This window comes from Ischnura elegans, chromosome 12 (assembly GCF_921293095.1).
Source record: "Ischnura elegans chromosome 12, ioIscEleg1.1, whole genome shotgun sequence".
Taxonomy (NCBI): domain Eukaryota; kingdom Metazoa; phylum Arthropoda; class Insecta; order Odonata; family Coenagrionidae; genus Ischnura; species Ischnura elegans.
In genome coordinates this window covers 30,179,536-30,202,288 of record NC_060257.1, presented here as the reverse complement: position 1 = coordinate 30,202,288, position 22,753 = coordinate 30,179,536, and the positions used below count along the sequence as shown (strand labels likewise).

Here is a 22,753-nt window from a genome sequence, read left to right as displayed (position 1 = left end):
CATTTACAATATTTTCACAATAATTCATTGATAACAAACATACAATGACAGTGTGTATTCCACATAGCATTGAAAAAAATCACGATCTCTCTCTACCATAGGACCTTTGAAATATGAGTACAATTCAGCAAAAACATGATTAAATCCATTGTAACATATACTGATGTCTAACTTAATGCGAATTATAGGAATAAGATCCGTCGGTGGGTCATGCAGCATAGTAATTATTCAACTCACCGTCAAAGTAGGATACAAAATGTGATCTAAATATATAGGCATGAGTGTCAGGAAACCATCGCTGCCAGCCGTGGTCATAGTATAGCAAGTATGATCGGTGTCTAAAGAGAGAAGGGAATATCAAAGTAAGTACGTTAAGAACAAAGAAAAAGGTGATAAGTTGGAAAAAGCATCCTCATAAATTTACCAGTCCAGGCATTTGTTCCCGAGCCAAGACATCTATTTGCAAGCAAATCCAATGTACCCTTGTACGGGTATTTCTCGCTGCCAAGAAAAATAAGGTGTTCCAAAGTATGGGGAAGTCCGTCATCATCATATGTCTCCGTCGCTATTCGGATAAAACACAAGTTTTACGACAATTGAACCCCCAAGGATTAATTAGAATTAAATAGTTTTAAAAGATTACGACCACAAAAGCAAAGAATGTAAGAGGAATACGACCCACTAATTAGTGAAAGATCATTTAGATTGGTACTTACGTAAACAAAAGTAACCGTTTACCAGTGGCCCTTCAACTTCGGCGATTGCTACAGTCAGTCCGGTAGTTCTTGACCGATATTTATGGACAGGAATTATGTCATTTGCTTTGAGGGAGCAAATTAATTCATAATTTGCACCATCAGCCCTTGCCGGTGAGCTGTCCACGGGAGCCATGATCGGTCCACTACGAATATCGCTGTGCCAAGGGCAGATACAATAAATTTTCAATGCACACGACAGATGTCACTGAGGACACTTCAACTAGACGATTATGGAGGGAATTTCGAATGATAATCTGCGGGGTACTCAAATACGAGGCACAGTTCTCCTATAAATGTTGGTATTTTTCAGTCGATTAAGTTAATTTGGAAATAATGTACCACCATTTATTTGATGTTAATTCCTTGGCGTTTAGTCCGGTAACTAAGGTTTTCCATATTTGACTTTTTGATTTTCCTGTTCAGACTTATCAGTAAATCAATAAAATTTTGTGACTAAGAGAAGGTTATACTTGATGGCTAGAAAATTTAATTTTCGGTAATTCGTAAAATTCATTTTGAAACTCTTAACTTTTTCTAGCCAGGCTGCGTAGAGTAGGCTTACCTGCAGTCAACAGGTGCTGTATGTATTACTAAAATGAATCGGAGTGATATAGGAGTACCCTACTATTCCAACAGCCTCCAAAGATTTGCAGATGAAAAATGAAGTTTTTTCAACTAAGAAAAGTGTTAAACTTAGTTTAAATCCTTCTACTTAATACTCTATTTTTCAAAAATTTTCCCCTTGCTTTTGAATCCCCCAAAACAAAATTCCTGGCTACACCACTGCTCAGCAGAGGCAGATTAAGCATCAAATTTGTGAGGGGGGGGTCATGACCTGGAAGTGGGGAGTATGGATAGCCCATTAATATGGGAGAGGGGTGTTATATACAATGCATAATTTTTTTAAAAGCTGCACTCTAAAATAAATACAACTCAAACTTCTCTCAAGTTTGGGATTGTAGCCATGTATTTGCATCCAAATTCCATTTACTCCTTTACAGCTCCTTTATAACATTTTTGTCCATACACTATTAAACTAATAAAATTTTTGATGAAATTTGGGGGGGGCATGACCCCTGTGACCCCCCAAAATCCACCACTGGTCCTCAGGGTGCCCATTTCCACGTCTCGTGGCATAGTGCCATTTGAAATTTATTGCGTCTTCAATCTGCACCAGCAATTTTTATGCTAAATAGTTGAGCACATGGTATGCACCATATGTAACCACATCACACTTATTCATGGAAAGCATACCTATAGTGCATAGCCAGATGGTGTGAAAACATCCTAACAGGTGATACTTCACCAGTAAGTGATGAATTTCCAAGTTGAGTAATACACCTTGGAGGTGACTATTACCATAGAGTGAGTATATAGTACTTACTCTATGCTATTACATAACCCGTCTACGCCCACGGGTGCCATATGCCACCCAGTGCAGTGCCGAGCCAATACTTTTGCAGTGCATATAATATGTGAATTTTAGCATTCATTTCGGTTCACATATGTACTTAGTAGAAGGTTTCCTCTTTTATTCAGTCACTTTGAATTGTGTTCAGCTCATTATGTATCATATTTTATAAAAATGAACTATGTGTGATTTAAAAAACAATCTTTGGGCACTGACGGGTTAATTTTACCACGCCAAGATTGTATTGTTAACATTTAAAGACACATGTCTCACCGAGGCCTCTTTTGTGGCTCAGTGTCCCACTACCCTCAGGGCCTGAAAAATTATTTTTAAACATAGCTCATCATTTGCCTAGAGACAAATTTCGCATGGCTTTTAATCCTAATGCCACTCTGAGAAGATTGCTTGTAAAATGTAAGGATCCCATAGATCAATTAGACAGATGTGGAGGGTATTCCTTGAAATGCAACGATTTCAATGGTGTCAACGTGGGGCAGGCAGGAAGAAGCTTCAAAGTCAGGAAGAAAGAACATTCAAAAGGTTACCAAAATAACAAAGATGATAAAAGTAATTTTTCCTAATACTTAATATGTAACTGCCATAGGAGTGATTTTAAAATTATGCAATGACTGCCACTAATTAGATACTAGATCAGTAGGGAATTTTAAAAATCAGGACAACACTCTGATAAATGAATATCTTTGCCCATACTTTTCCTTTATTCAAAGTTCATCTCTTCCTCCATTAGGTAACTAAGTGCCAATAATAAGATAAATATATAATAATTTACACCTGATGATGATTACATGTCGTAACGCGGGTCGGTTTACGTAAAAAAGGAGTGGTATAAGTAAAATTTAACTAACCAAGAAACCGTATACTGGAATATCACACAGTTAGAATAAGTTGGTGAATTTTATTAATTCTTCCCCCATCCTCCTCTCAGGGAAGGAGTGCTTGGGCTGATTACAGGCTCCCAAGCGTGTTCAGGCAGTGGTGCAGCAAGGGGGGGTTTTGGGGGAAAACCCCTCCCCCCCCCCCAGAGCTCAGAGAAATTTTTAAGTTTAATCCATTTTACTTAATGGATTAGAATTCCTTATAGAATAGCATTAGGATTAATGAAATATCCCTCAGAAAGCCGTAAAACTCACCATTTTGAACCATTAATCTTAAAATTTTTCTGGTGGAGGGACCCTGCAACTCCCACTTACCCTGGTGGGTATGCAACACCCCTAAGTATTATGTAGTTGTGCCTAAAACCCCTCCTAGCATTAATTATTAGCTGCGCCCCTGTGTTAAGGTAGCACAACCTACTTGCTATTTTCACCACTTGTTCTCATGGGCTGATAAATCTATATGCACGAGGATTATCTATAGGTCTATATAGGATTATCTAGAGGACTATCTACCTTTACAATAATAATCCATGCACTGATCATAAATCGAATTACATTGTATTTTGAATCGGTCCCTTTTCGGCATTATTAACAGGTGAGTACTCAGTTAAAAAAGCACTGGCACACATAAATGATGCTAAGCTAAAATTGTGTTTACTTAAAAAATTAATGACCTTAATTGATTAATGATAATTAAAAACTAATAATTAATGACCGATTGCGTGAGTACAAATCGGGCAAATTTTTTAAAGTAACAAGTGCGAACAAAATCAGTTCAGATTGTATTTTGAATCCATCGTAAGTCGAACCCATCATAATGTGGGGCTCTAATGTTGTATATATTTAATCATAGTAATCCATTACGGTTAAAGAAGATTTCAGCCAAAGCCTAAAAAATTCTATACAGTATTATATTCATTACCTTGATCCACCTTTCACGCAGAGAGTATCACCAACAAACCATGGTGGATTTCTTCAAGATTAATTTGACACAGACGGTAGACCTTACCTTAGAGCACCTCAGACCTGGGACCTTTCATGCAAAGAGTATCACCACTAAACCATGGTGGATTTCTTCAAGATTGATTTGACACAGACGGTAGACTTTACCTTAGAGCACCTCAGACCTGGGAATCTGTTTTATGCAGTCCTGCATTATATCCACTAAGCTACCATGCTCCATCATGTTGTCCATTATATTTTATGACTAAACAGACACAAAGCTGCTTGAATGAGAAAAAAATTGATTGCAGAAAATATAATCCCCTTTAATCGAGATTAAAAGCAGATTACAGATCTTGTACTATAGAACACAAATATGGAAAAGGAACATTTTTAACAAGTAAATTGCACTCCAATACAATTTCCAACTCAAGGAGATAATTAGGCCCACAACAAAGCTGTATGACATTAAGTACAATCCACTTAGTGGAAAAAGTAATTCTCTTAAGAAAAGGGACCAACATAAGATTGTTCTACAGAATAAGTACAACAGGTACTCTGTTCACGTAGATAAAGCCGCAATATATAAAATATGAAGTACTTTCTGAATCTATATTAAGTAGCATAGATCACTGGCCACAAAAATGAAACTTAAGTTTAATTTAACAACAAGTATGGTAATTTTTATGTTTGGCTAAAGAAAATGTGGCAGCCTAGAAAATCTTCAAAACACAAATACATTCATTTAAGGCTGAGGTGTCAGGCGAAGATAGGGTTTCCCCGAAGGAAGGTCAATTTGAGTAAAACCTTTAGGAAAAAGTGATGTAGCTTCCTCTTTGCTCAAAACTGGAAGGACCATGCAGTCATCTCCACTCTGAAAGAACATTATATGTATAAGTTAAAACATACTAACTTTGATACCAGAGCCACATTCTCTTTTACTGAAAATATGCTCCTCTCTTGTGACAATGTGTCATGATATGATCTCATCCATACCATAAGTGGCATTAGAGCAATACAATTATTTTTGCAATGACATTATCAAGCAAATCAAGGCTAGAGAAGTCACTTAACAGCTGGGATTATAAGCATTGAAATAAGAGACTGATTCATTAGGAGCAGAGGCAGATCCACGAGCCCTATCCACTAAGACAATCTCTCGGATAGTTCGTGGTTGGTACTCGGAAAGACGTCATCATTACGGAATGAGCTATTCACCAAGGTCTATCCGAACTTTCCTTCACAGGAACTCGTCCGAGAGCAGCCGAAATGACGGAGGGTGTCAGAAAATGACTTTCCGTTTCTTGGAATTCTAAAGTGATGCGCCAGCTGGCAAGTTTCCATCAGGGAATATTTTTACCGAGAAAGTGGTGCTGCAGATGCTGATAAGAAATCTCAAGTCATTTGCAATACTGGTACGGTATGTGTAGTAAATACTATGGTAAATAGATGATTATGTACAAAGTTAGGAATTAAATAAAGCTGCAGGCGAAACCGAAGAAGTCAATGCCTGTTTTTGTTCAAGTTGTAGTTACTTTCTTAAAAGTTCAAATTTGGGAAATGGTGCTATCCACTGAAATAAATAAATGCCTTTAAAGGCATTAACGCTTTTCAGCAATGCATTAAATTTACCTAATCAATTTGTTTTGGAGTCAGTTGTTTTGAATTTGACATTGCGTTTGGATTTTGACCGGCTAGCTCTTGGATTACTGCTTTCTTTATTTTGACTGACCTCTTGGACTTAATATTTTCGGAATCAGTACTTATTGATGTTTTTAGGCAAGTATTTCCTTAACGCTTTGACCTCGCACCGTTTGGACCTTGATTTTTGTTTTAGTAGTACATCGTGCTCTGAACATCTTGTGAGGTAAGTGCAATCTTTGACAAGTTATGATTGATTGTTTAAGAAAGTTAATTTCCTGCAGGAATTCCTGGCGTATGACTGTCACTTTTTGTCACATTTGGCTCCAGTACTCTCATCATCTGATATTTCCCTGACGTTGACAACATTTGAAAAGTTTGTGGGTTTGATATTCTCTTAAGTCGTCTGTAGTTCTTCATAACGTTAAATGAGATCACAAGTATGTCAATTCTGTTAACAAACAAAATGCAATTAAATGACATAAATCATTTGTAGATGAACGAAATACAGGAGTTGAGGTTAATTAGGGAGAGGAGAAGAAGGGAGTTGAGGCAAGTCAACAGGACAAGGTTGCACCGGCTCCGTGACTTAAGCGACCCATACCTCATGCTGCTTATCAAGGGCTTTACCAGCTTAATAAGGTTCTGACAACTGAGCTTGTTAGAGAGCTGGAGCCGCATATGCACCAGGCTGAGAGAAGCACATCAATACCTACTAAATTAAAGGTGAAAATACTCATAAATGAGCACAGCAAGCCTCTTGTTATTACAAAATGATATTTTCTGAAATTCTCCTAGGTCCTATGTGCTCTACATTTTTTTAGGCAAGGCAGCTACCAAAAGTCTGCTGGGAGTGACTGCCAATTGGCCTCAGCCAAGCTGCTGTCAGGCGTGAAATTGAGGAAGTGACTGAGGCAATGAACTCTCCGCAAGTGCTGACACGTTGGGTTCATTTTCCACAGACACACAATGAAAGCCGGCAGGCCACACAGGAGTAAGCCATTGTTGATTTCTCTCACAGCATACATAAAAGAATACTTTGAAACACAAAGATAAATTTGCCCTTAACTTGAATGTCCCTTACATTTCTATTCTAAGTACATAGTTATGGATGGATTTGATAGCAACATAAATTTTCATTAATTTTGGATACGGAACCTTTACTTTAGTGTCAGTCTTTACTGTTACACTCTTTCCTTTAGGCATCTTCTGTACCTAGCAATTGCTGATGAAAATTCCACCTTCCCCAGTTCTTTTCGATAAAATCCACAAGAAGGTCAAGGTTTTATAAATGTAAAGAAATAATACAGCATCTTCAAGGAGTAAAAGTATTTTATTCCAAAGTTAGAAAATTTATGATATGATGATTATGTCTGCCTCCTCAAATAGTTTAAGTATCTGAAATGAAAAATATATTGATGTTAATGCCAAAGATTTGGGATTCACAACACGAATTATCAAGCAACAGGATTTCCTAGTGTGCTGGGATTTGTAACTATGAAAGAAAATGCCTGAGCAAGATAAGATTGATAGCTAGGTTGTAACGATTGCATGCTCTGAAAAGTATGCCAAAAATGGTTTTATGACTCAAACAAAGCGGGAAAAGTAAAAAAAGGAATTCGGGAAGTTTATTTAGTTTCGAATTCAGTTGAAGTTGGAAAATGTAATGATATAACAGTGATTTAAAATAGAAATTTGTACTTAAATGGAGAAAAATACAACTGGAAAAATCGTACTGTTCACCGCATCGCATATTTCAACATGAGTTTCAGCCTTAAGGCTGAATGATGGGCCAAAATGTTGGCCCATCATCATTCACAAAGCACACTACATATTAGATGCGATGGTGGTTGGCATAACATGGTGAAACTCCTTCATGATGCACAAAGGTTAAGAAAAGACTTAGCTGTTTCACAAAATAAAATATATTTGCGACCGGTTTCGATACAGCGTATCATCATCTGGCTGATGATGATACGCTGTATCGAAACCGGTCGCAAATATATTTTATTTTGTGAAACAGCTAAGTCTTTTCTTAACCTTTGTGCAACACTACATATTGAAGATGGGTGTGTGAAAGGCTGAAAATATTATGTGAAATGAAATATTGTGGAAAGTACTGCATTTAATTACATTCCCATTTGTTACCCCCTCATCCTTAAGGGGGCAGTTTATTTTATCAAATTTTGCCTGTTGAGCAGCTCCGGTTTTATTAGATGAAATGCTTGTTCATGTGACCCAGGATATCCACACCAGCCCTGGTTGCAAACACCCATATTGGATGCTGCAGAAGGTTCACCGCAAGAAAACTTTACTAAACTTCATGAGCGGGCTAGGAGTGCCGTAGAGCGGTGCTTTGGTGCGTTGAAATCAAGATTTAAATGCCTTCACCGCACATTCGAGTAAGCTCCTGCCAAAGTGGGAAGGATAATAAATGCATGCTCAATACTTCACAACATGTGTATTGAGCATGGTTTACCCATACCGAAGGAAGAAGAGGATAGTGGGCAAATGCCAAATATCTAACTAGAGCCTTTTTTAACCCATCCGAGGGCATTATTGGGAGAGGCAAGGACTGTGAGGGAGTCAATTATTCACCGTTTACAAAGATAAATTATGGGTTTGTGTTTCAAAGAACATAATGTGCTTGCTTTTACCACTAACTTACTCTGTCTTCACCTCCCTCAAGGTTTCGCAAAAAAATTGAGCTGTTTCCTTGAAGGTTTCAGCCATGGAGGTTAAAGCAGCAGCCCTCTCTTCCGCTGCTTTTGCCAGTCTTTCCTCGTACTGGTCTCGAGGGCTATCTGCAATGGAAATTGCATCAGAAAATATTGATGAATTAACTTATTTCTTTTCTACTACATGAATTGTTTGAACTCATGAATCATATTCATATAGGTCAGGCTTAGATTAGGTTTAGCAAATGCCCCTTCTAATTGAAAGATTATTTGATTAGAAGACACTATTTGATCACTTGCTGGAGCAATTGTAGATGATTTAAAGGTTTGGTAATATCTATTACCTACATGTTCACTGATATTTCACTTTCCCACTATTCAACCCTCCTTGAGTAAGCATTCCTATGTTATAAAGGGTATAATATAATATATAAGAAATATGAATAATTAACCATACAGGTTGATGCTGCTGGTTGATGTATTTAGGCATCTTATCCATTCTAGTCACAATTCAGAGTAGTATCCTAGTGCAAATATTCTTTATAAAATTATAAAGAATATTCTTTCATTCAAAAGAATGATTTTACATTTTATGGAATAGCTTAAATTTTTCCCTCTCCAAAAGAATTCATGTGTTATTCTGAACTAATACCAGTTAACAATAGCAACAACAGCATTTCTAAAGTAACTTTTTGATTTTCAGGTTTACTTACGATGGGAAACTGGCCTTTTCCTCTTACGGCTGCTGGTCTGTAGTGGTGGAGGAGATGTTGCCAGTATTGTGTCATCTTGGGCGGGCTGAGGAATGAAATTGAAGGGCTGAAATTGGGAACTGGTGGATGGTGTGATGGGTGGAGTGGTGGGAAAAGTTGCCGTTTCAGGGAAAGTGTTATGTGAGGTATCAATTTCAGTTGGGGTAGATAAAGTCTGGGTAGGAAGTTGCATTGGTGGGTGGGAATCAGGAATGCCACCACTTCGTTGCTTCGTAACCTGTGAGACATAATGAAAAGTTTATGACACATGAGGCCTCAGATTTCTTTGATGGTTACAATGGTAAATTCAATACAGTGGTAAACTGTTTGAATTAAATTCTTTTCCATGTTGCCTCTACGCTGTACTTTGGCCTATTACTATATTGTGATATTCCAAGGGATTGAAATATCGGTTAACTGATTCAGTTCAGTACTTGACAACCAATAAGAAGGATAAACACTTCCCCTGAAATGACAACTTTACCCACCACTCCACCCGTTCATTGCTCCACTGGAGCAGGGTTAAGCCTTGACGTTAGTTGTGCCCACAGCTGCTGCTTCTGGGCAGCAGCTTGTGGGCCAACTATTTTATTGGTGGCTAACCCCGGGTTCTCCACCATAAAATTAAGGAGCTCCTCTTTCTGCTCCTGTGACACCGTGGGTGTCACCCGTATTGCGGTAAGGCTTGCACCAGTATCTATTGTGAATTTGGCAAACTTCAGTTATAGAAAAAATTAGTGATGGGTCGATTCCAAAATTTTATCGATTCCGATCCCGATTCTGACATTTCGATTCCGATTCCACCGATACCGATTCCATCGATTCTGATGCCATAGGCTCCAAGAAAAATATCACTTAATTCCAGGCAATAAGAAAACCTCTTCTAAAAATATTACTCTGTGAAAGAGTCAGTTGACAAAAGCATCTTTCATATCATCACTATGTAATTAAAATATAATAGCTAAATTTCAAAACAGAACATACCTGAAAAGTGGCGTTACATGATAGGTATTACTTTAGAATATTGACCTTTATACCTTAGAGTTATGAATATACCTTAGAGTTCCGCGGCGTGTAGCTTAGCCTTGACGCGCGGATGAAAAATCGCTCTTATTTCCTTCGTAACAAACTTTTTTTCCAAGATTTCTAATTAGTAATCTTTATAAATCTCTACTTTATATTGTGGACCAAATTTTCCGAGTTATTTTTTACGTAAACGAAAGATAATGTCTACTTTATGTCAAATTTCACGAGAAAAACGGCTTGGCCATTTTGCGTTGTAAAACCAGACAGATGAGAGCCAAAATCTTCAAAAGTCATTGCAAGTACAGGCAAAGCACCAGATCAAAGGAATATTGCGTTTTTATCCCATAAAACTCATACCAACGCAACACCACCTGGATAAATTTAAAAAATTTCGAGGATTAACGAGATCGCACATGGTTTTGAAAAGTTGGTCATGTTTGGGCCACTTTATCACCACTAAAGGGTCGTATTTATGTAAAATGACATATACATCTATATCTGGTAATGATTTTTGAGTATTTACGCTAAGTTTCAAGTCTCTACTCCCAAAAAGGTCATTTTGGACTTTATACCAGCTTTTTCCAATTTTGGACCGGTGTGCGCCGGGTCAGAAGACGATCGGCCGCAGCGGCTGGCATAAAGGTATTCGGCGCCCACTTCGACAACTATAGAGTATAGAGCAAGCTGAATCTACCAGGCCAAGGCATTAGAATGACTTATCGGCTTTAAAAACTGTATTACTACATGAGTTTCATGATAGCACTTCCTGTCGGCAGATTGCTGGACCTACTAGCCTCGAAAGCTCTGTAACCTTAACTACTCGACTCGTAATTTGTAATGCTACTCGAAACGCTCGAGTCGAGTACCAACTACTCGATCGATTTGAATTTTCGAGTACTCACACATCCCTGGAAGATATGTGTTTTGATATTACGATTACGTGGCGCGAAAATTCAAATGAGTGTTGGAAATGTGGTCGTATATTTTGTCATTTGAAGTACTACTGGAATCGGAATCGATTTTTCACCTTGGCAAGTACTCGTTTTCGATTCCGGTTCTTGGTCAAGAATCGAGGAATCGAACCCACCCATCACTAGAAAAAATATGATATTACAAATATGCAGCATTTAAATTAGCCAGGAAATATCCATCAAAATATTAAAGCTACCAAGGAAGGAACCGTTAGTGAAAGTAGTCTTGTGCAGTATCCTATGTGAAAGTTATTATTTAGTTATTAGTTTGCAGCGACATAACGTTGAATTTTAAGGAGCAATGTTTTGTTAACCGACGGCGGAATAATTAACAATCGTAAGAAATAATTGATCACCAGAAAATACACTGTATCAATGTCACAGTGAGAAAAACTGGCATTTAGTAAAGCTTTGGATGCTATTATTTTTTATGTTTACCTTTGATATTTATGCTTACCTGTCAGTATTTAAAAGTGAAATTACCCTAGGTATACCAACGTAAAATTAGGCAATTTCGCTACTTACGGATAAAACCAATGCTGTGAGAATTGTCCTATATAGTTACCTGCGACCTAAAACAATAATATTTATTGAAAATTAACATATTTTCACTTACCTCCTTCGCGTCCCATATTCAAAGGTATGATAAACAATTGGCGGACGATATTCAGCCATTGGCTCCAAGAGGATACGTCATTCAATGTGTGACGAAGCTCTTAGTAACTTCGGCATTCTCCGCCTCTTCAGCCCAACAAGGGGCGAGGGCTCGGAATTTATAACGAGAAGCATAGTGGATAGCATTACAACGCTTCCGAGTGATGGAAATGGAATCGGAGACGGAAAGTTCGATTCCGAAATCACGATACGAGGAGACTTAGTTACTGGATAGGGCTCCAGAGAGGGGCTATATCCCCTTTCCCCCCCAAGGTATCCAATTTACACTAGATAAAATAGTGATATTGTTCAGATCCCACACTACTGCTGGGAGGTAACCCCCAAGGTCAGTGGCATAACTATGGGGGGGGATGAGGGGATGTATTTGCCCCAAAGCCTCAGAGAAATCAAAAAAAATATTTAAAACTGTTGTCTGGATTTGATATATAATAACTGCATCTGCTTAAAGTTAAATTTAAAGTGCCAAAATGATGTGAAATGCATTTTCAGGAATGTTATTTTTCAAACATTTTCCTGAACTTCCCATTTCCCGAGGGGTAGCCCCCCTTTATCCCCCCCAAAGCATATTCCTAGTTACGCCACAGCCCCAGGTCCTCCACCTAGCCCCCTCTTATCTCTATCCTGGATCCGCCACTACAAGGAGCGCATTTACGGTAGTGAGGTATGGACAATGACAGCAATGGAAGAATCAAGGTTGGAAGCTAACGAAATGTGATGCATCATAAAAGAATGAAGAAGATGAAATGGATAAATAGTGGGAGTGACATCGAAGTTTTCAAAAGAATAAGTGAGAGTGTTTTGAAGGCATTGGAGAGGAGATGCAAAAATTTGATCTGCCATATCATAAGACCAGGGGCGATGATTGGGGGCCCTCGGCTTATAATGAGGCCCTCCTCCTTATGTGGGAATTTGGGGGTCATTAGACGCTAATGCGGCTCTTAAAAACTAGATAAAAGTTAATAAAAAATGGCAATTATATAAGAAAAAATGCTGTGAAAAGTGAGAATTTCACAGCTTATAAAATTGAACAGTGTGTTACATTTCTATAATTTATTAAGCAAATGTTTTCCTTGAAACTGAACTGAAATCTAAAAAACCTCTAAAATAACCATTTCGAATAACCCTTTCAAAAAAGCATCAGGTCCTCTTTCATCTTTGGACAACTTTATTTTATTTATTTTTTATATAATCTTTTTAGATGATGTCTCCATGTTCCTTGGTTTCACCGCGTGGATTTTCTTTGTGACGACAGTTTCGCCGGTATTCCAACCGGCGTCTTCAGGTCGATGTCGGGATTCAACTTTTGGTGACTTATATAGTTCATTTTTCGCGCCAATTTTTCATGCTGGATGCTGATTGGTCCACCTTCTTTTCTCTCGTATGACCCTCTTCCACGAGCTGTGGAGAGGGTAGCCGTCTTCTCTATTCATGTTTTCTGGTGTCTTGAATATTTCCGAAACCACCAAGGTTTTACGGGTTACCTAAAGTCCACAAAGAAGGCATCCCGTTAAGACCCATTGTGAGTCAAATAGACGCACCTACGTATCATCTCGCCAGATATCTCGCTAGGCATCTACAGCCATACATGGGGAAGACGTCATCGCACGTGAAGAATTCAGCGCATTTTGTCGAAATACTTCAAGGAGTGACGATGGAGGACAAAGACATCATGGTCAGCTTCGACGTTGAATCTCTCTTTACAAACGTACCCATAAACGATTCGTTGGAAATAATACGAGGACTACAAACAAAAGGGTTCCCGGAAGACTACGCCACCTTAGTGGAGTTCTGCCTAAGGAAAACTTACTTCACCTGGAACGGACAAATATACGAACAAGCGGAGGGGGCGAGCATGGGTTCTCCACTATCACCAGTGGTGGCTAATTTATTTATGGAGAAATTTGAAGCGGAAGCCATGGACAGCTACAGTAAGAAACCTAAACTGTGGCTAAGATACGTGGATGACACCTTCGTTATTTGGCCGCATGGAAAGAAATGCCTACAAGACTACCTCCGACATCTAAACGCCCAACATCCTGCTATCAAGTTTACGATGGAAGTAGAGGACAACAACCAGCTCCCATTTTTGGACGTCCTAGTCAAAAAGAAGAAAAACGGAAAACTGGGACACGCTGTCTTTAGGAAGAAGACGCACACTCATCACTATCTTCACGCAGCCTCCCATCATCATCCAGCCCAGAAACACTCGGTGATTTCCTCACTAATGAGACGAGCCTACGATATCTCCGACGCCGAGTCCATATCGTCGGAGAAAAATCTACTCATAAAAACACTGAGACGAAATGGCTACAGTGGACAACTGGTCCTGAAAAGGGCCGCTGAAGCCGAACATCGAAGAAAGAAGGAGTTAAACGAAGACGTCTTAACATCTAATCAAAACACCAATGAAAAGGAGGATCAGACGGAAGCAAGGGCACACGCAGTAATTCCGTTTGTATCTGGCACCTCAGAGAAGATTGCTAGGATTCTACGACAGCACAACGTCGTAACAAGATTCACTTGTGTCACCAAGACTGGCAATGTACTACCGGGTCCAAAAGACGTTTTGCCGCACGACATTCAAGAAGGGGTCTATAAGGTGCCATGTTCATGCGGCAAAGACTACATAGGAGAGACGTGTAGATCAATGAAAGTGCGCATCCAGGAACACAGAAGAGCCACAAGAAATAAGCAATTTCAGCTCTCCGCCATTGCAGAGCATGCATGGAGCGAACCCGGACACCAGATACTCTTTGACGAAGCATCAGTTGTTGCAAAAGAAAATAGATATTACCCCAGGCTATTAAAGGAGGCTATCGAAATATTCAAGACACCAGAAAACATGAATAGAGAAGACTGCTACCCTCTCCACAGCTCGTGGAAGAAGGTCATACGAGAGAAAAGAAGGTGGACCAATCAGCATCCAGCATGAAAAATTGGCACGAAAAATGAACTATATAAGTCACCAAAAGTTGAATCCCGACATCGACCTGAAGACGCCGGTTGGAATACCGGCGAAACTGTCGTCACAAAGAAAATCCACGCGGTGAAACCCAGGAACATGGAGACATCATCTAGACAATGCCGCGGAAAACTATGCATCAAAATCTTTTTAGACTGAGTATGTTTGAAATAAAGCAACTAATGAAAATGCAGAACGTAATATGTAATTGCAAAAAGCAATTGTCAACCAGCTGACCTGGCCAGACCACCCCTGCAGAAGACAAAATGGTTTGATGAAAATATAGGACAGGTGGAAGGAAAGAATAGTAGAGCTAAGCCTTGGATGAGAGCCACAGAGGAGGCGATGAGGAGTGCATGGTAGAGAATTGGTCTGCAAATATGATATGAGGTAACAAAACACCCAAAGTACTCTAACTTTTATCGATTATCTCTATATGTAAAATAAAGTCAAAAATTGTGTTAGTTACACCATTTATAACTCAAGAACAGCTGTACCGATTTTAATGATACTTAGTTTTTTGGATTCGTCTCAGCCCGAGATATCAGAATAGTACACATTAAAATATAGTAAATGTTCACGAAAAAAAACGTGAGTTTATGGATATTTTATTTAGGAGTTGGTAACCCTTGTAAAAGCTGTCAAGTTGGTCAAAACTAGATGATTTTTTTATTTTTAACGATTAAATTACTGAGCTTCATAACGATATTAAAAATATTTTAATAGTTATAGCATGCCAAAAATATTAAAATATGTAGTATTAAAATCATTTAATTAAGCCCAACTCGAGTTGAGCCGCCAACAAACACATCACTACCATGTTTGTAAACAAATCTCCAAGTAATCGTTGGCATTCGGTAATGATCGTGTTCCTGTCAACAAATCGAGCAGATTGATTTAATTTCCTTAGATTTTTCGCAATTTTGTGACATTGAAAGATGATGACATAAATTCACTCTATTTCTCTCGGTGATTCAACCAAAGGCTGACGTGAATAGGTAATGGTAGAGCTCACCCCAGACTTGTCACAGGCATGTGAATACCATACATTCAGTTCCTTTCCCTGGGCCACCTCACATTTAGAGGATTTTATTCAGGGGTGTCTGAAGGCTTCACCTGCCAGGCTACCATGCCCGATGGTCAAAATTTCAGGCTTAGGGGCAAACTGGAGTGCTTGAAGATGGGGATGGAAAGGTTGGTTTCACAAACTCCAAAAATGTCCAACTCCAAATCCTTCCAGAGAAGCCCCCTACCCTTGACGTGTGAAATTAAGGCTGTGCACGCAATCTGGCCCGTGTTGGACCAATAGATGTGCATGCAGGGACGTGTGCCCTAGGTTATGCTATATGAAAGGCGAGGACACCTTTAATCGCACGTGGGTTTATTTCGCGCACGACTTCTGACAAAGCGAACAGCAAAACTCAGCGTCCACACCCTCCCAGCTTCCTTCAAACACTGTTTGACACCCATGCCAAAGGCAAGGGCCTGTGACAGGGTTACTGACCCTCGAGTAATGGCACTGCCTGCCGTTGGGAGCCCTCACTTCAAAAGGGTGCGAGTGAAGTCCCCTTGGCGGAGACCACGAGAAAGGAGAGAAAGGGGCCGGCCGAAAAGGCTGAACCTGGGAAACCCTGAGCACGGCGACACTCACTGAAGGAGCCGACAGGGATGGGGGAAAGGACCTCAAAACGGACTTGTAGATGGTGTTGAAGTTGTTTCAGGTTTCCCATCGGATGAGGTTCTCCATCTCTGCCGACGTTTGCCGACGATGGAGAACCTCATCCGGTGGGAAACCCAAAACAACTTCAACATCATCATACGCCGGGAAAACCTCAGATCGGACTTGTAGATTACTTTGGGGCGAGCCCTAATCAAACCTATCCAAACCAACTTTCAGGTTGAATCACTGAGTGAGTATCTTTTACCATGAACTAAAATTATAAAACTACGTAGTACACCCTACCTTCCAATCAGCTGGAGTGGCCACTTTATGTTTCTCAGTAAGCTGTACAGAATCCACAGCACGTAGGATTTCACTGGAAAGATAAAAAACAATGATGATATTTCTCTTGGAGGAGTATCCATCCTAAATAAACGTCTCAAGGAGTACTTAACAAAATGACTTTTATAAAAATGTTTGCTTTCATTGATGTCTCGCATATCAATGATGAAAATGTATACAAGAACTGAAAAAATGAATGCATAAATTTTTTAATTCACAACTAAAATCACTTTGAGCTGACTGAGTTGCCAAATTTTATCCAATCATTTTATCACTGCAATAAAATGGATGGGAAAACTATAGGGAAAAATTCCTAAAGGACTGGCAATTGAAACATGTAACTTTCCTGACATCTGCACCAACCATACACCCACCGTAATTTAAGCCAACAGCAATGAAGGACTTTAAATAGCATGGCAGTCTGCATAGTAGCCCAGAAAATCAAAGGTTTTAGGTCCAATTCCCTTTACAAGGAAATATTTCCCACAACAATTATTGTGAATTTCAACTGTTGATCCAGTAGGTAAAAAATATATCACAATTATTGTATCATATTTAATGGCCTAAAGGCCGTTACACATGGTACACGGAATTGCGCAATCTGACGTACGTGCGAAGGCACAATCAAAATTGCGTCGTGTAAAGCGGTGAATTGCAAGAACACATGCGAGAATGCGTGGATGCGAGACGGCAAAATAGCCCCTGTTCTAATTTCGTTCATGCATTCGCGCAATTCCACGCCATTTTAGAAATTAATTCAGCTCTAACCTGCGCAATTCCGTGCCCCGTATAAAACGGCCTTTAGAATCGAAGCATGCATCGCATAATCTTTCGATATGATTACTGGAATGTATGTATCCATTAAGATGTATCACACTGATTTAAATTATACACATCAATAATAAAGTATTTTGTACGTTCTTATTGCCACACATTAATTATCAACCCTACTGACATCACCTGTCAGAAAACAGTGTCCATGCAGCGACCTATATTATGATAAATATACAAAAGTATATATGTACAAATGTTTAAATATATAATGTATAGTGAAAGTACAAATAGTTAGGAACCACTGCACTAGATACTGAAACAACAAGACTACAACCAACCAACATTAAAATGAAAACAGTTAACATAAAATAAGTCTTATTACTCAAAGTTGCGTCCAGTGGTGGCTGGATACAGAATTGACAGCCTCAGGCGCTTATTGGGATCGATCAAGAAAACAGCTCGGCATGTAAGAGGGAGGCCATCCTTGTCCTTTTCAGCTGGATCCAGCATGCCGAGCTGCACAGCGAGCTCACGATTTTCATCAGCGATGATTGGGTATGGAAAACCTTCTCCTCCATGTCTCGCAAACACCTTGATATCCTGAAAAAGTAAATCAGAAACTCTGTGTCGAGAGAATGGTACTCCCAACATTTTCCTATCACGAGAAAAATCTCGGTATAAATCTTTTATAGTATGATCCTCCATTCCTCTGGGAACAGTAAATCTAGAATTTTAGGGAATGTGACTTCCTGAAAACCAACCAAAATATGATAATGGAGCCACGACTCGAGGAAATTCATTCTTTCAGACCTCTGTAGTGCACACTCAGTGAGCAAGTTCGCTGTATTGTCTGTTACCTTTGTTCGCTAGTTGTGATCTTTCCCAGTCTATTACCCTGTGTATATATTATGTATGCCACTCTCTAAGTCAAAGGTCACTTAAAAGACTTAACTCTCAACTCTGATATCCACTGCTACTCCACTAGAAGATGTCATGATGTAAGAACTAAAAAATCGGCAATGGCGCCATCTAACATGGGTTCATCTAACATCATCAGTTCAACAAACTTCCTCATGAGCTTAACCCTTTTGCTGCTTCAATAGAATTTTCATCGGTTCCATTATTTTGCCTATTATCCAGAAAAAAATGAATTGAATCATTCATTTGACGTCGCTGAATGTCGCCGCACGAATGGACGTAGTTCCGCTAGAATTTCGAGCAGATGACAGCACCTATGACCGAAGGGAGGGTTTTTCGAAAACGTAGATATTTACCCGCATGTCGTGTTGAAAGGAAAAGTTTTTTGAAAGTCGTGGAATATCCCCGCATGTCGCAGGCAATAACCATGTTTTTTGCGGGTATTCCCGCTTGTAGCAGCGAAAGGGTTAAGCAAACAGAGTCAGTAAAAAAGTTCAAAAGTAGCCTAACAATGTTTCTTTTAGATAAAATGTATCACTCAGTGAATGAGTTCTTCAATGACTCCTATTAACTTAAAGTTCTCTTTTTGTAAGCTCATATTAAATTAATGGCTTCTACTTTTTTTTTCATTGAATGTATCTTTGTATGGGTATTATTATTTTTTTTCCTGTTTTTGATGTGCCTTATATCATTGTACATACTGCTTCCATTTTGAATTTTTGATCGCTAGGCAAATAAATATTATCTTATCTATTTTATCTTAATTCCTATTCTAACCTCGCACCCGCTTTTGCCTAATTCCTTTCTATGTCACCTCACCATCATTCCTTCACATTCTGAATTCCTTTATTACCCCTCCTATCATTTCTTCTTCCTCATTCTGATGATAATTCGTCGAGGAATTCTAGACTTACCATGGAAAGTTGATCAACTTCTTAGGCACCCTTCTCGTTTGCGAACGTGGATCAGGGGAAGGTAAACTTATTCCTTCGCAGTCAAGCAAAGGCAAAAGCACGCAATGTGCTCCAGTATTTTCAGTGGGTCTCACACTTAGTAATTTTCTCAAAATTTGAGCTCAAACTCTGCGCACCCAACTCACCTCCTTTCCTTTCTAGTGCAATATGTAAATAGGTATTAGGTCCTCCCAAAATTGTACTTATAAGGTCCTCAAAAATGGCATTTAGTGCTGAGACTGGTGGGGAAATAAAAATAAGATTGGAAAATTACAATGTGTGGCTCTTTACTTTAACATCTGACAAAACTCCTGATACATATTTTCAAAAGTCTATTTCTGATATAATTAGAGGTAGCGGTCGTTAACTTGGTGGAAATCCTTTATCGTGGGAGTTAAGGAATAAAAACTTTGTTTTCACCTCATGGTGATTTATTTTGTCCGACCATAGTTTCATTACTGTGGAAAAGGTCGTACAAAATAAAATCAACATGCAGAAAAAGCAAAGTTTTCATTCCTTCAACTCCAACGTCTATTTCTGAGTCACCAGCCATAGCACTCAACCATTTCTCTCCAACTGCCCTTCAAAATGGTCAAAATAAGGAGTCCAAGCAGGACGTGAAAGGGATGGTAAGCGGTTTAATCCCTTTGCCCGAGGAAGTAGCTGGGGTTCCCACACTAAGGCCAGTTGCAAAGATATTTGCAACAGATAATTGTTAAGCTAGTGGTAGCCCGATTCGCCCAAATGATGGTGTGAGATTCTTCCATCCCTTTTCCTACCCAGGTGGCACAGTATTTTTCTTCCCTTAAATCCCTCTCTTCCAAGTGCTCTTGAGATCAGATGGAACAAGACACCAAGGCAGGCTCACGGGGTTACACTCCCAAGTAGTGATGGACTTAGTCAGTCATTCTCGTGATCCCAATCACGGTGACCATTCATTTGAGTGGCTCTGTCTTGAGTGACTTTGAGTGAAAGAGCACTCAAAAACGGTCAATTCAGGTCGCGAGTGACGTTCATCAGCGACATCTTCGAAGAATGATAGCGATTGGACTGTGTTTGAGAATGACCTATGCAATAAACAATCACCAATGACCAAATGGCTGGCAATTGACTGAGAACGACCACGATCACGAATGATCTGCGTCTGGATCCTTGCGATGAAAAAATCATGAATGACCGACGATTGCGACTGATGGAGAACGTCCACGGTCATGAACGACCGACGTGAGGAAATGACCCTATGGGTCATCTGAATGATCCCGTTCACCGATCAATCTCAGAGATGACCCTGGTCACATGATTCGATCGTTCATGACCGACCCATCACTACTCCCAAGGCAGGGTCTGTAAGCTCTCGCTTTTCACCTCTGCACCACTGAAGGGGGAGGAAATGGAAGGAGAAAGGAAGAAGGTGCCCCCGCGATAGGAGCCCGACGAAACCTCCAAGGAATGGATAGGAGTGGAAGGGAAGGGATGAGGAATCCCACACCGTCACAGAGGCGGGCCCTACTACTAGCAAAGCCATTACTGTTTCCACAGAAAAGAAAAAATTCCCTAAGAGGAAGGAAATTTCCACGATTTTCGGTAGATACTCTTGAGATCAGGGCAAAAAATTCACTGACTTATAAGCCCAGTTCATCCAGGGTCGGTTTAAGAGGTAAGCTAAACCAATACAGCCATATAGAGTGCCAAGCAACAGGGGGTGCCTAAGCACTCAGTCCAATATTCAGTATTAATCATACTATCTCTCATGTTATTTTTCAGGGGGATGGAATGTTGTTCGCTAACACTATAATAATGTCCAGAACCGGCCCCAAGAGTATCATGAGGGTAACCACATGGTTATCAATCCCGCTGCCAACTCTGCCAACACTTCCCCGAGTGTTCCAAGGCACATAAAAATTACAAAATCAAGACTAACATATTCTGAAAACTAAGTATGCAGTATGTACTACGTTCTACCATAGATTACTAGTACTCATTGGTGTTCTTTCATGACTGAGAAGAAGGAGAATACAGTAGATAGCTATCACTTGGGACAAATGGGGACCAGTACTTTCTTGCCCAAAATAAGAAGCACAACCATTTTCAGGCATTTATTTAAAGATTCAAAAATGAACTTAATAATAAATATTGAGAATCAAAATTTGGAAGTTCTCTTTCAAAACAGCAAAGAGTATACTATGAAATTGAATGCCAAAACCCAACGGACGCGGTAAAAACCCAAAGAGAAAGCAGATATCATATGATCTTGTTTAGTCATAAGATGGTTAAGGAAAATTAGAATATAATTCAGTACTGATATAACTAACAGCTGACATAATGGTTAACATTCTGAGTCAATGTAATAAACCTCAGACCCTAACAAAACCTCAGATCAAGACAGAAAAAATTAAAAATCAAGTTACTCCACACAACTGAAAAATAAAAATGGTGGGTATTGCAGACAAGTCCCATCAAATTTGATCCAACAAGAAGGCATCATTTAACAACTCACTAGATAGCATCAAATTCAGACTAAACAATAAAGTTTAGTGAAAGTGTAAATGCTCAACTAACATTAATTAAAAACTATATATATTAACCAGTCGATACGACAAAACGTGTCACACGTGACTGTCTTTTCATTATTTCACCGATCAAAAGTGGACCTTAACGGTTCCCTTCATGTAAGTATAACCTGAAACTACATCAAAATGTATGCAGTTAAATCAAATTTATCTCAAATGTGATTTAAAATCGCGACAAAAAAGATATTCGAATAAGAAAGACTTTTAACTTGTGATAAACAAAAACAATATATTGAAGTGGGATGTCAATGCTCATCAAGTAATGAATTCATGCATTAGAGGCAATGGTCCGACCCACAAGAAAATTACCTCTATCCAGCCACTGTGTGATTCCACGGAATCACATGACAGTGCTATTACTTGAACACCTCTCTTCTGAAATTCTGGAACTAACTTGGCCACTCGACCAAGTTCAGTGGTGCAAACCGGCGTAAAGTCAGCGGGATGTGAAAACAGCAATCCCCACCTGAGATATTAAAGTGGTGAAAATATAAATACCCAAGGTTTATAATCACAATGGTCAAACGGGAAATATTTACTTATTCCCAAGCCAGTCGTGGAATTGAATATCTCCTATTGTGGTTTTAGCTTTAAAATTTGGAAACTTGTCGCCTAGATTCACCATTATGACTGCGTAAATTACACAAAACAATTAGCCACTCAATTAATGATTAACTTCGTCTTATCTTGCCGCGTTTTATTCACATAAAAGCAACCACGTGAACAACAACGGAAGTGGTTTTCCGGCGCCGGTTTAAAATTGTCTTCAGTCGCCCTTAGCTTTTCTATTGTTTGTGTAAATGTAAACAACTGAGGTAGAAGTA

The 22,753-nt window shown here is 39.2% G+C and overlaps 2 protein-coding genes across 3 annotated transcripts in view; both read right to left on the bottom strand.

Moving 5' to 3' along the window:
* The window catches only part of LOC124168959 (uncharacterized protein C05D11.1-like), a 28,460-nt gene extending 27,536 nt beyond the window's left edge, over positions 1 to 924 (bottom strand). Inside the window, exons 1-3 of the mRNA XM_046547380.1 lie at positions 717 to 924; positions 425 to 565; positions 238 to 338 (exon numbers count right to left, since the gene is read on the bottom strand). Coding sequence (XP_046403336.1) covers positions 238 to 338; positions 425 to 565; positions 717 to 891 — 417 coding nt within the window. The 5' untranslated portion in view covers positions 892 to 924. The remainder of the gene's footprint in view (positions 1 to 237; positions 339 to 424; positions 566 to 716) is intronic.
* A 3,388-nt stretch (positions 925 to 4,312) lies between these two features.
* LOC124168876 (peroxiredoxin-6) lies at positions 4,313 to 22,684 on the bottom strand. Of its 2 annotated transcripts, XM_046547241.1 has the most exons (7): positions 22,469 to 22,684; positions 22,239 to 22,395; positions 17,871 to 18,088; positions 16,676 to 16,748; positions 9,040 to 9,124; positions 8,317 to 8,452; positions 6,963 to 7,046 (listed from the first exon to the last, which is right to left on the bottom strand). In XM_046547241.1, the coding sequence occupies exons 1-7, from the start codon at positions 22,552 to 22,554 to the stop codon at positions 7,016 to 7,018; spliced, it is 786 nt and encodes a 261-aa protein (XP_046403197.1). In that variant the 5' UTR covers positions 22,555 to 22,684; the 3' UTR covers positions 6,963 to 7,015. The 2 variants fall into 2 exon arrangements, with proteins under 2 accessions (XP_046403198.1, XP_046403197.1); XM_046547242.1 differs by lacking the exons at positions 6,963 to 7,046; positions 8,317 to 8,452; positions 9,040 to 9,124 and adding an exon at positions 4,313 to 4,881 and having other exon boundaries at positions 22,469 to 22,677.
* Positions 22,685 to 22,753: the final 69 nt, after the last annotated feature.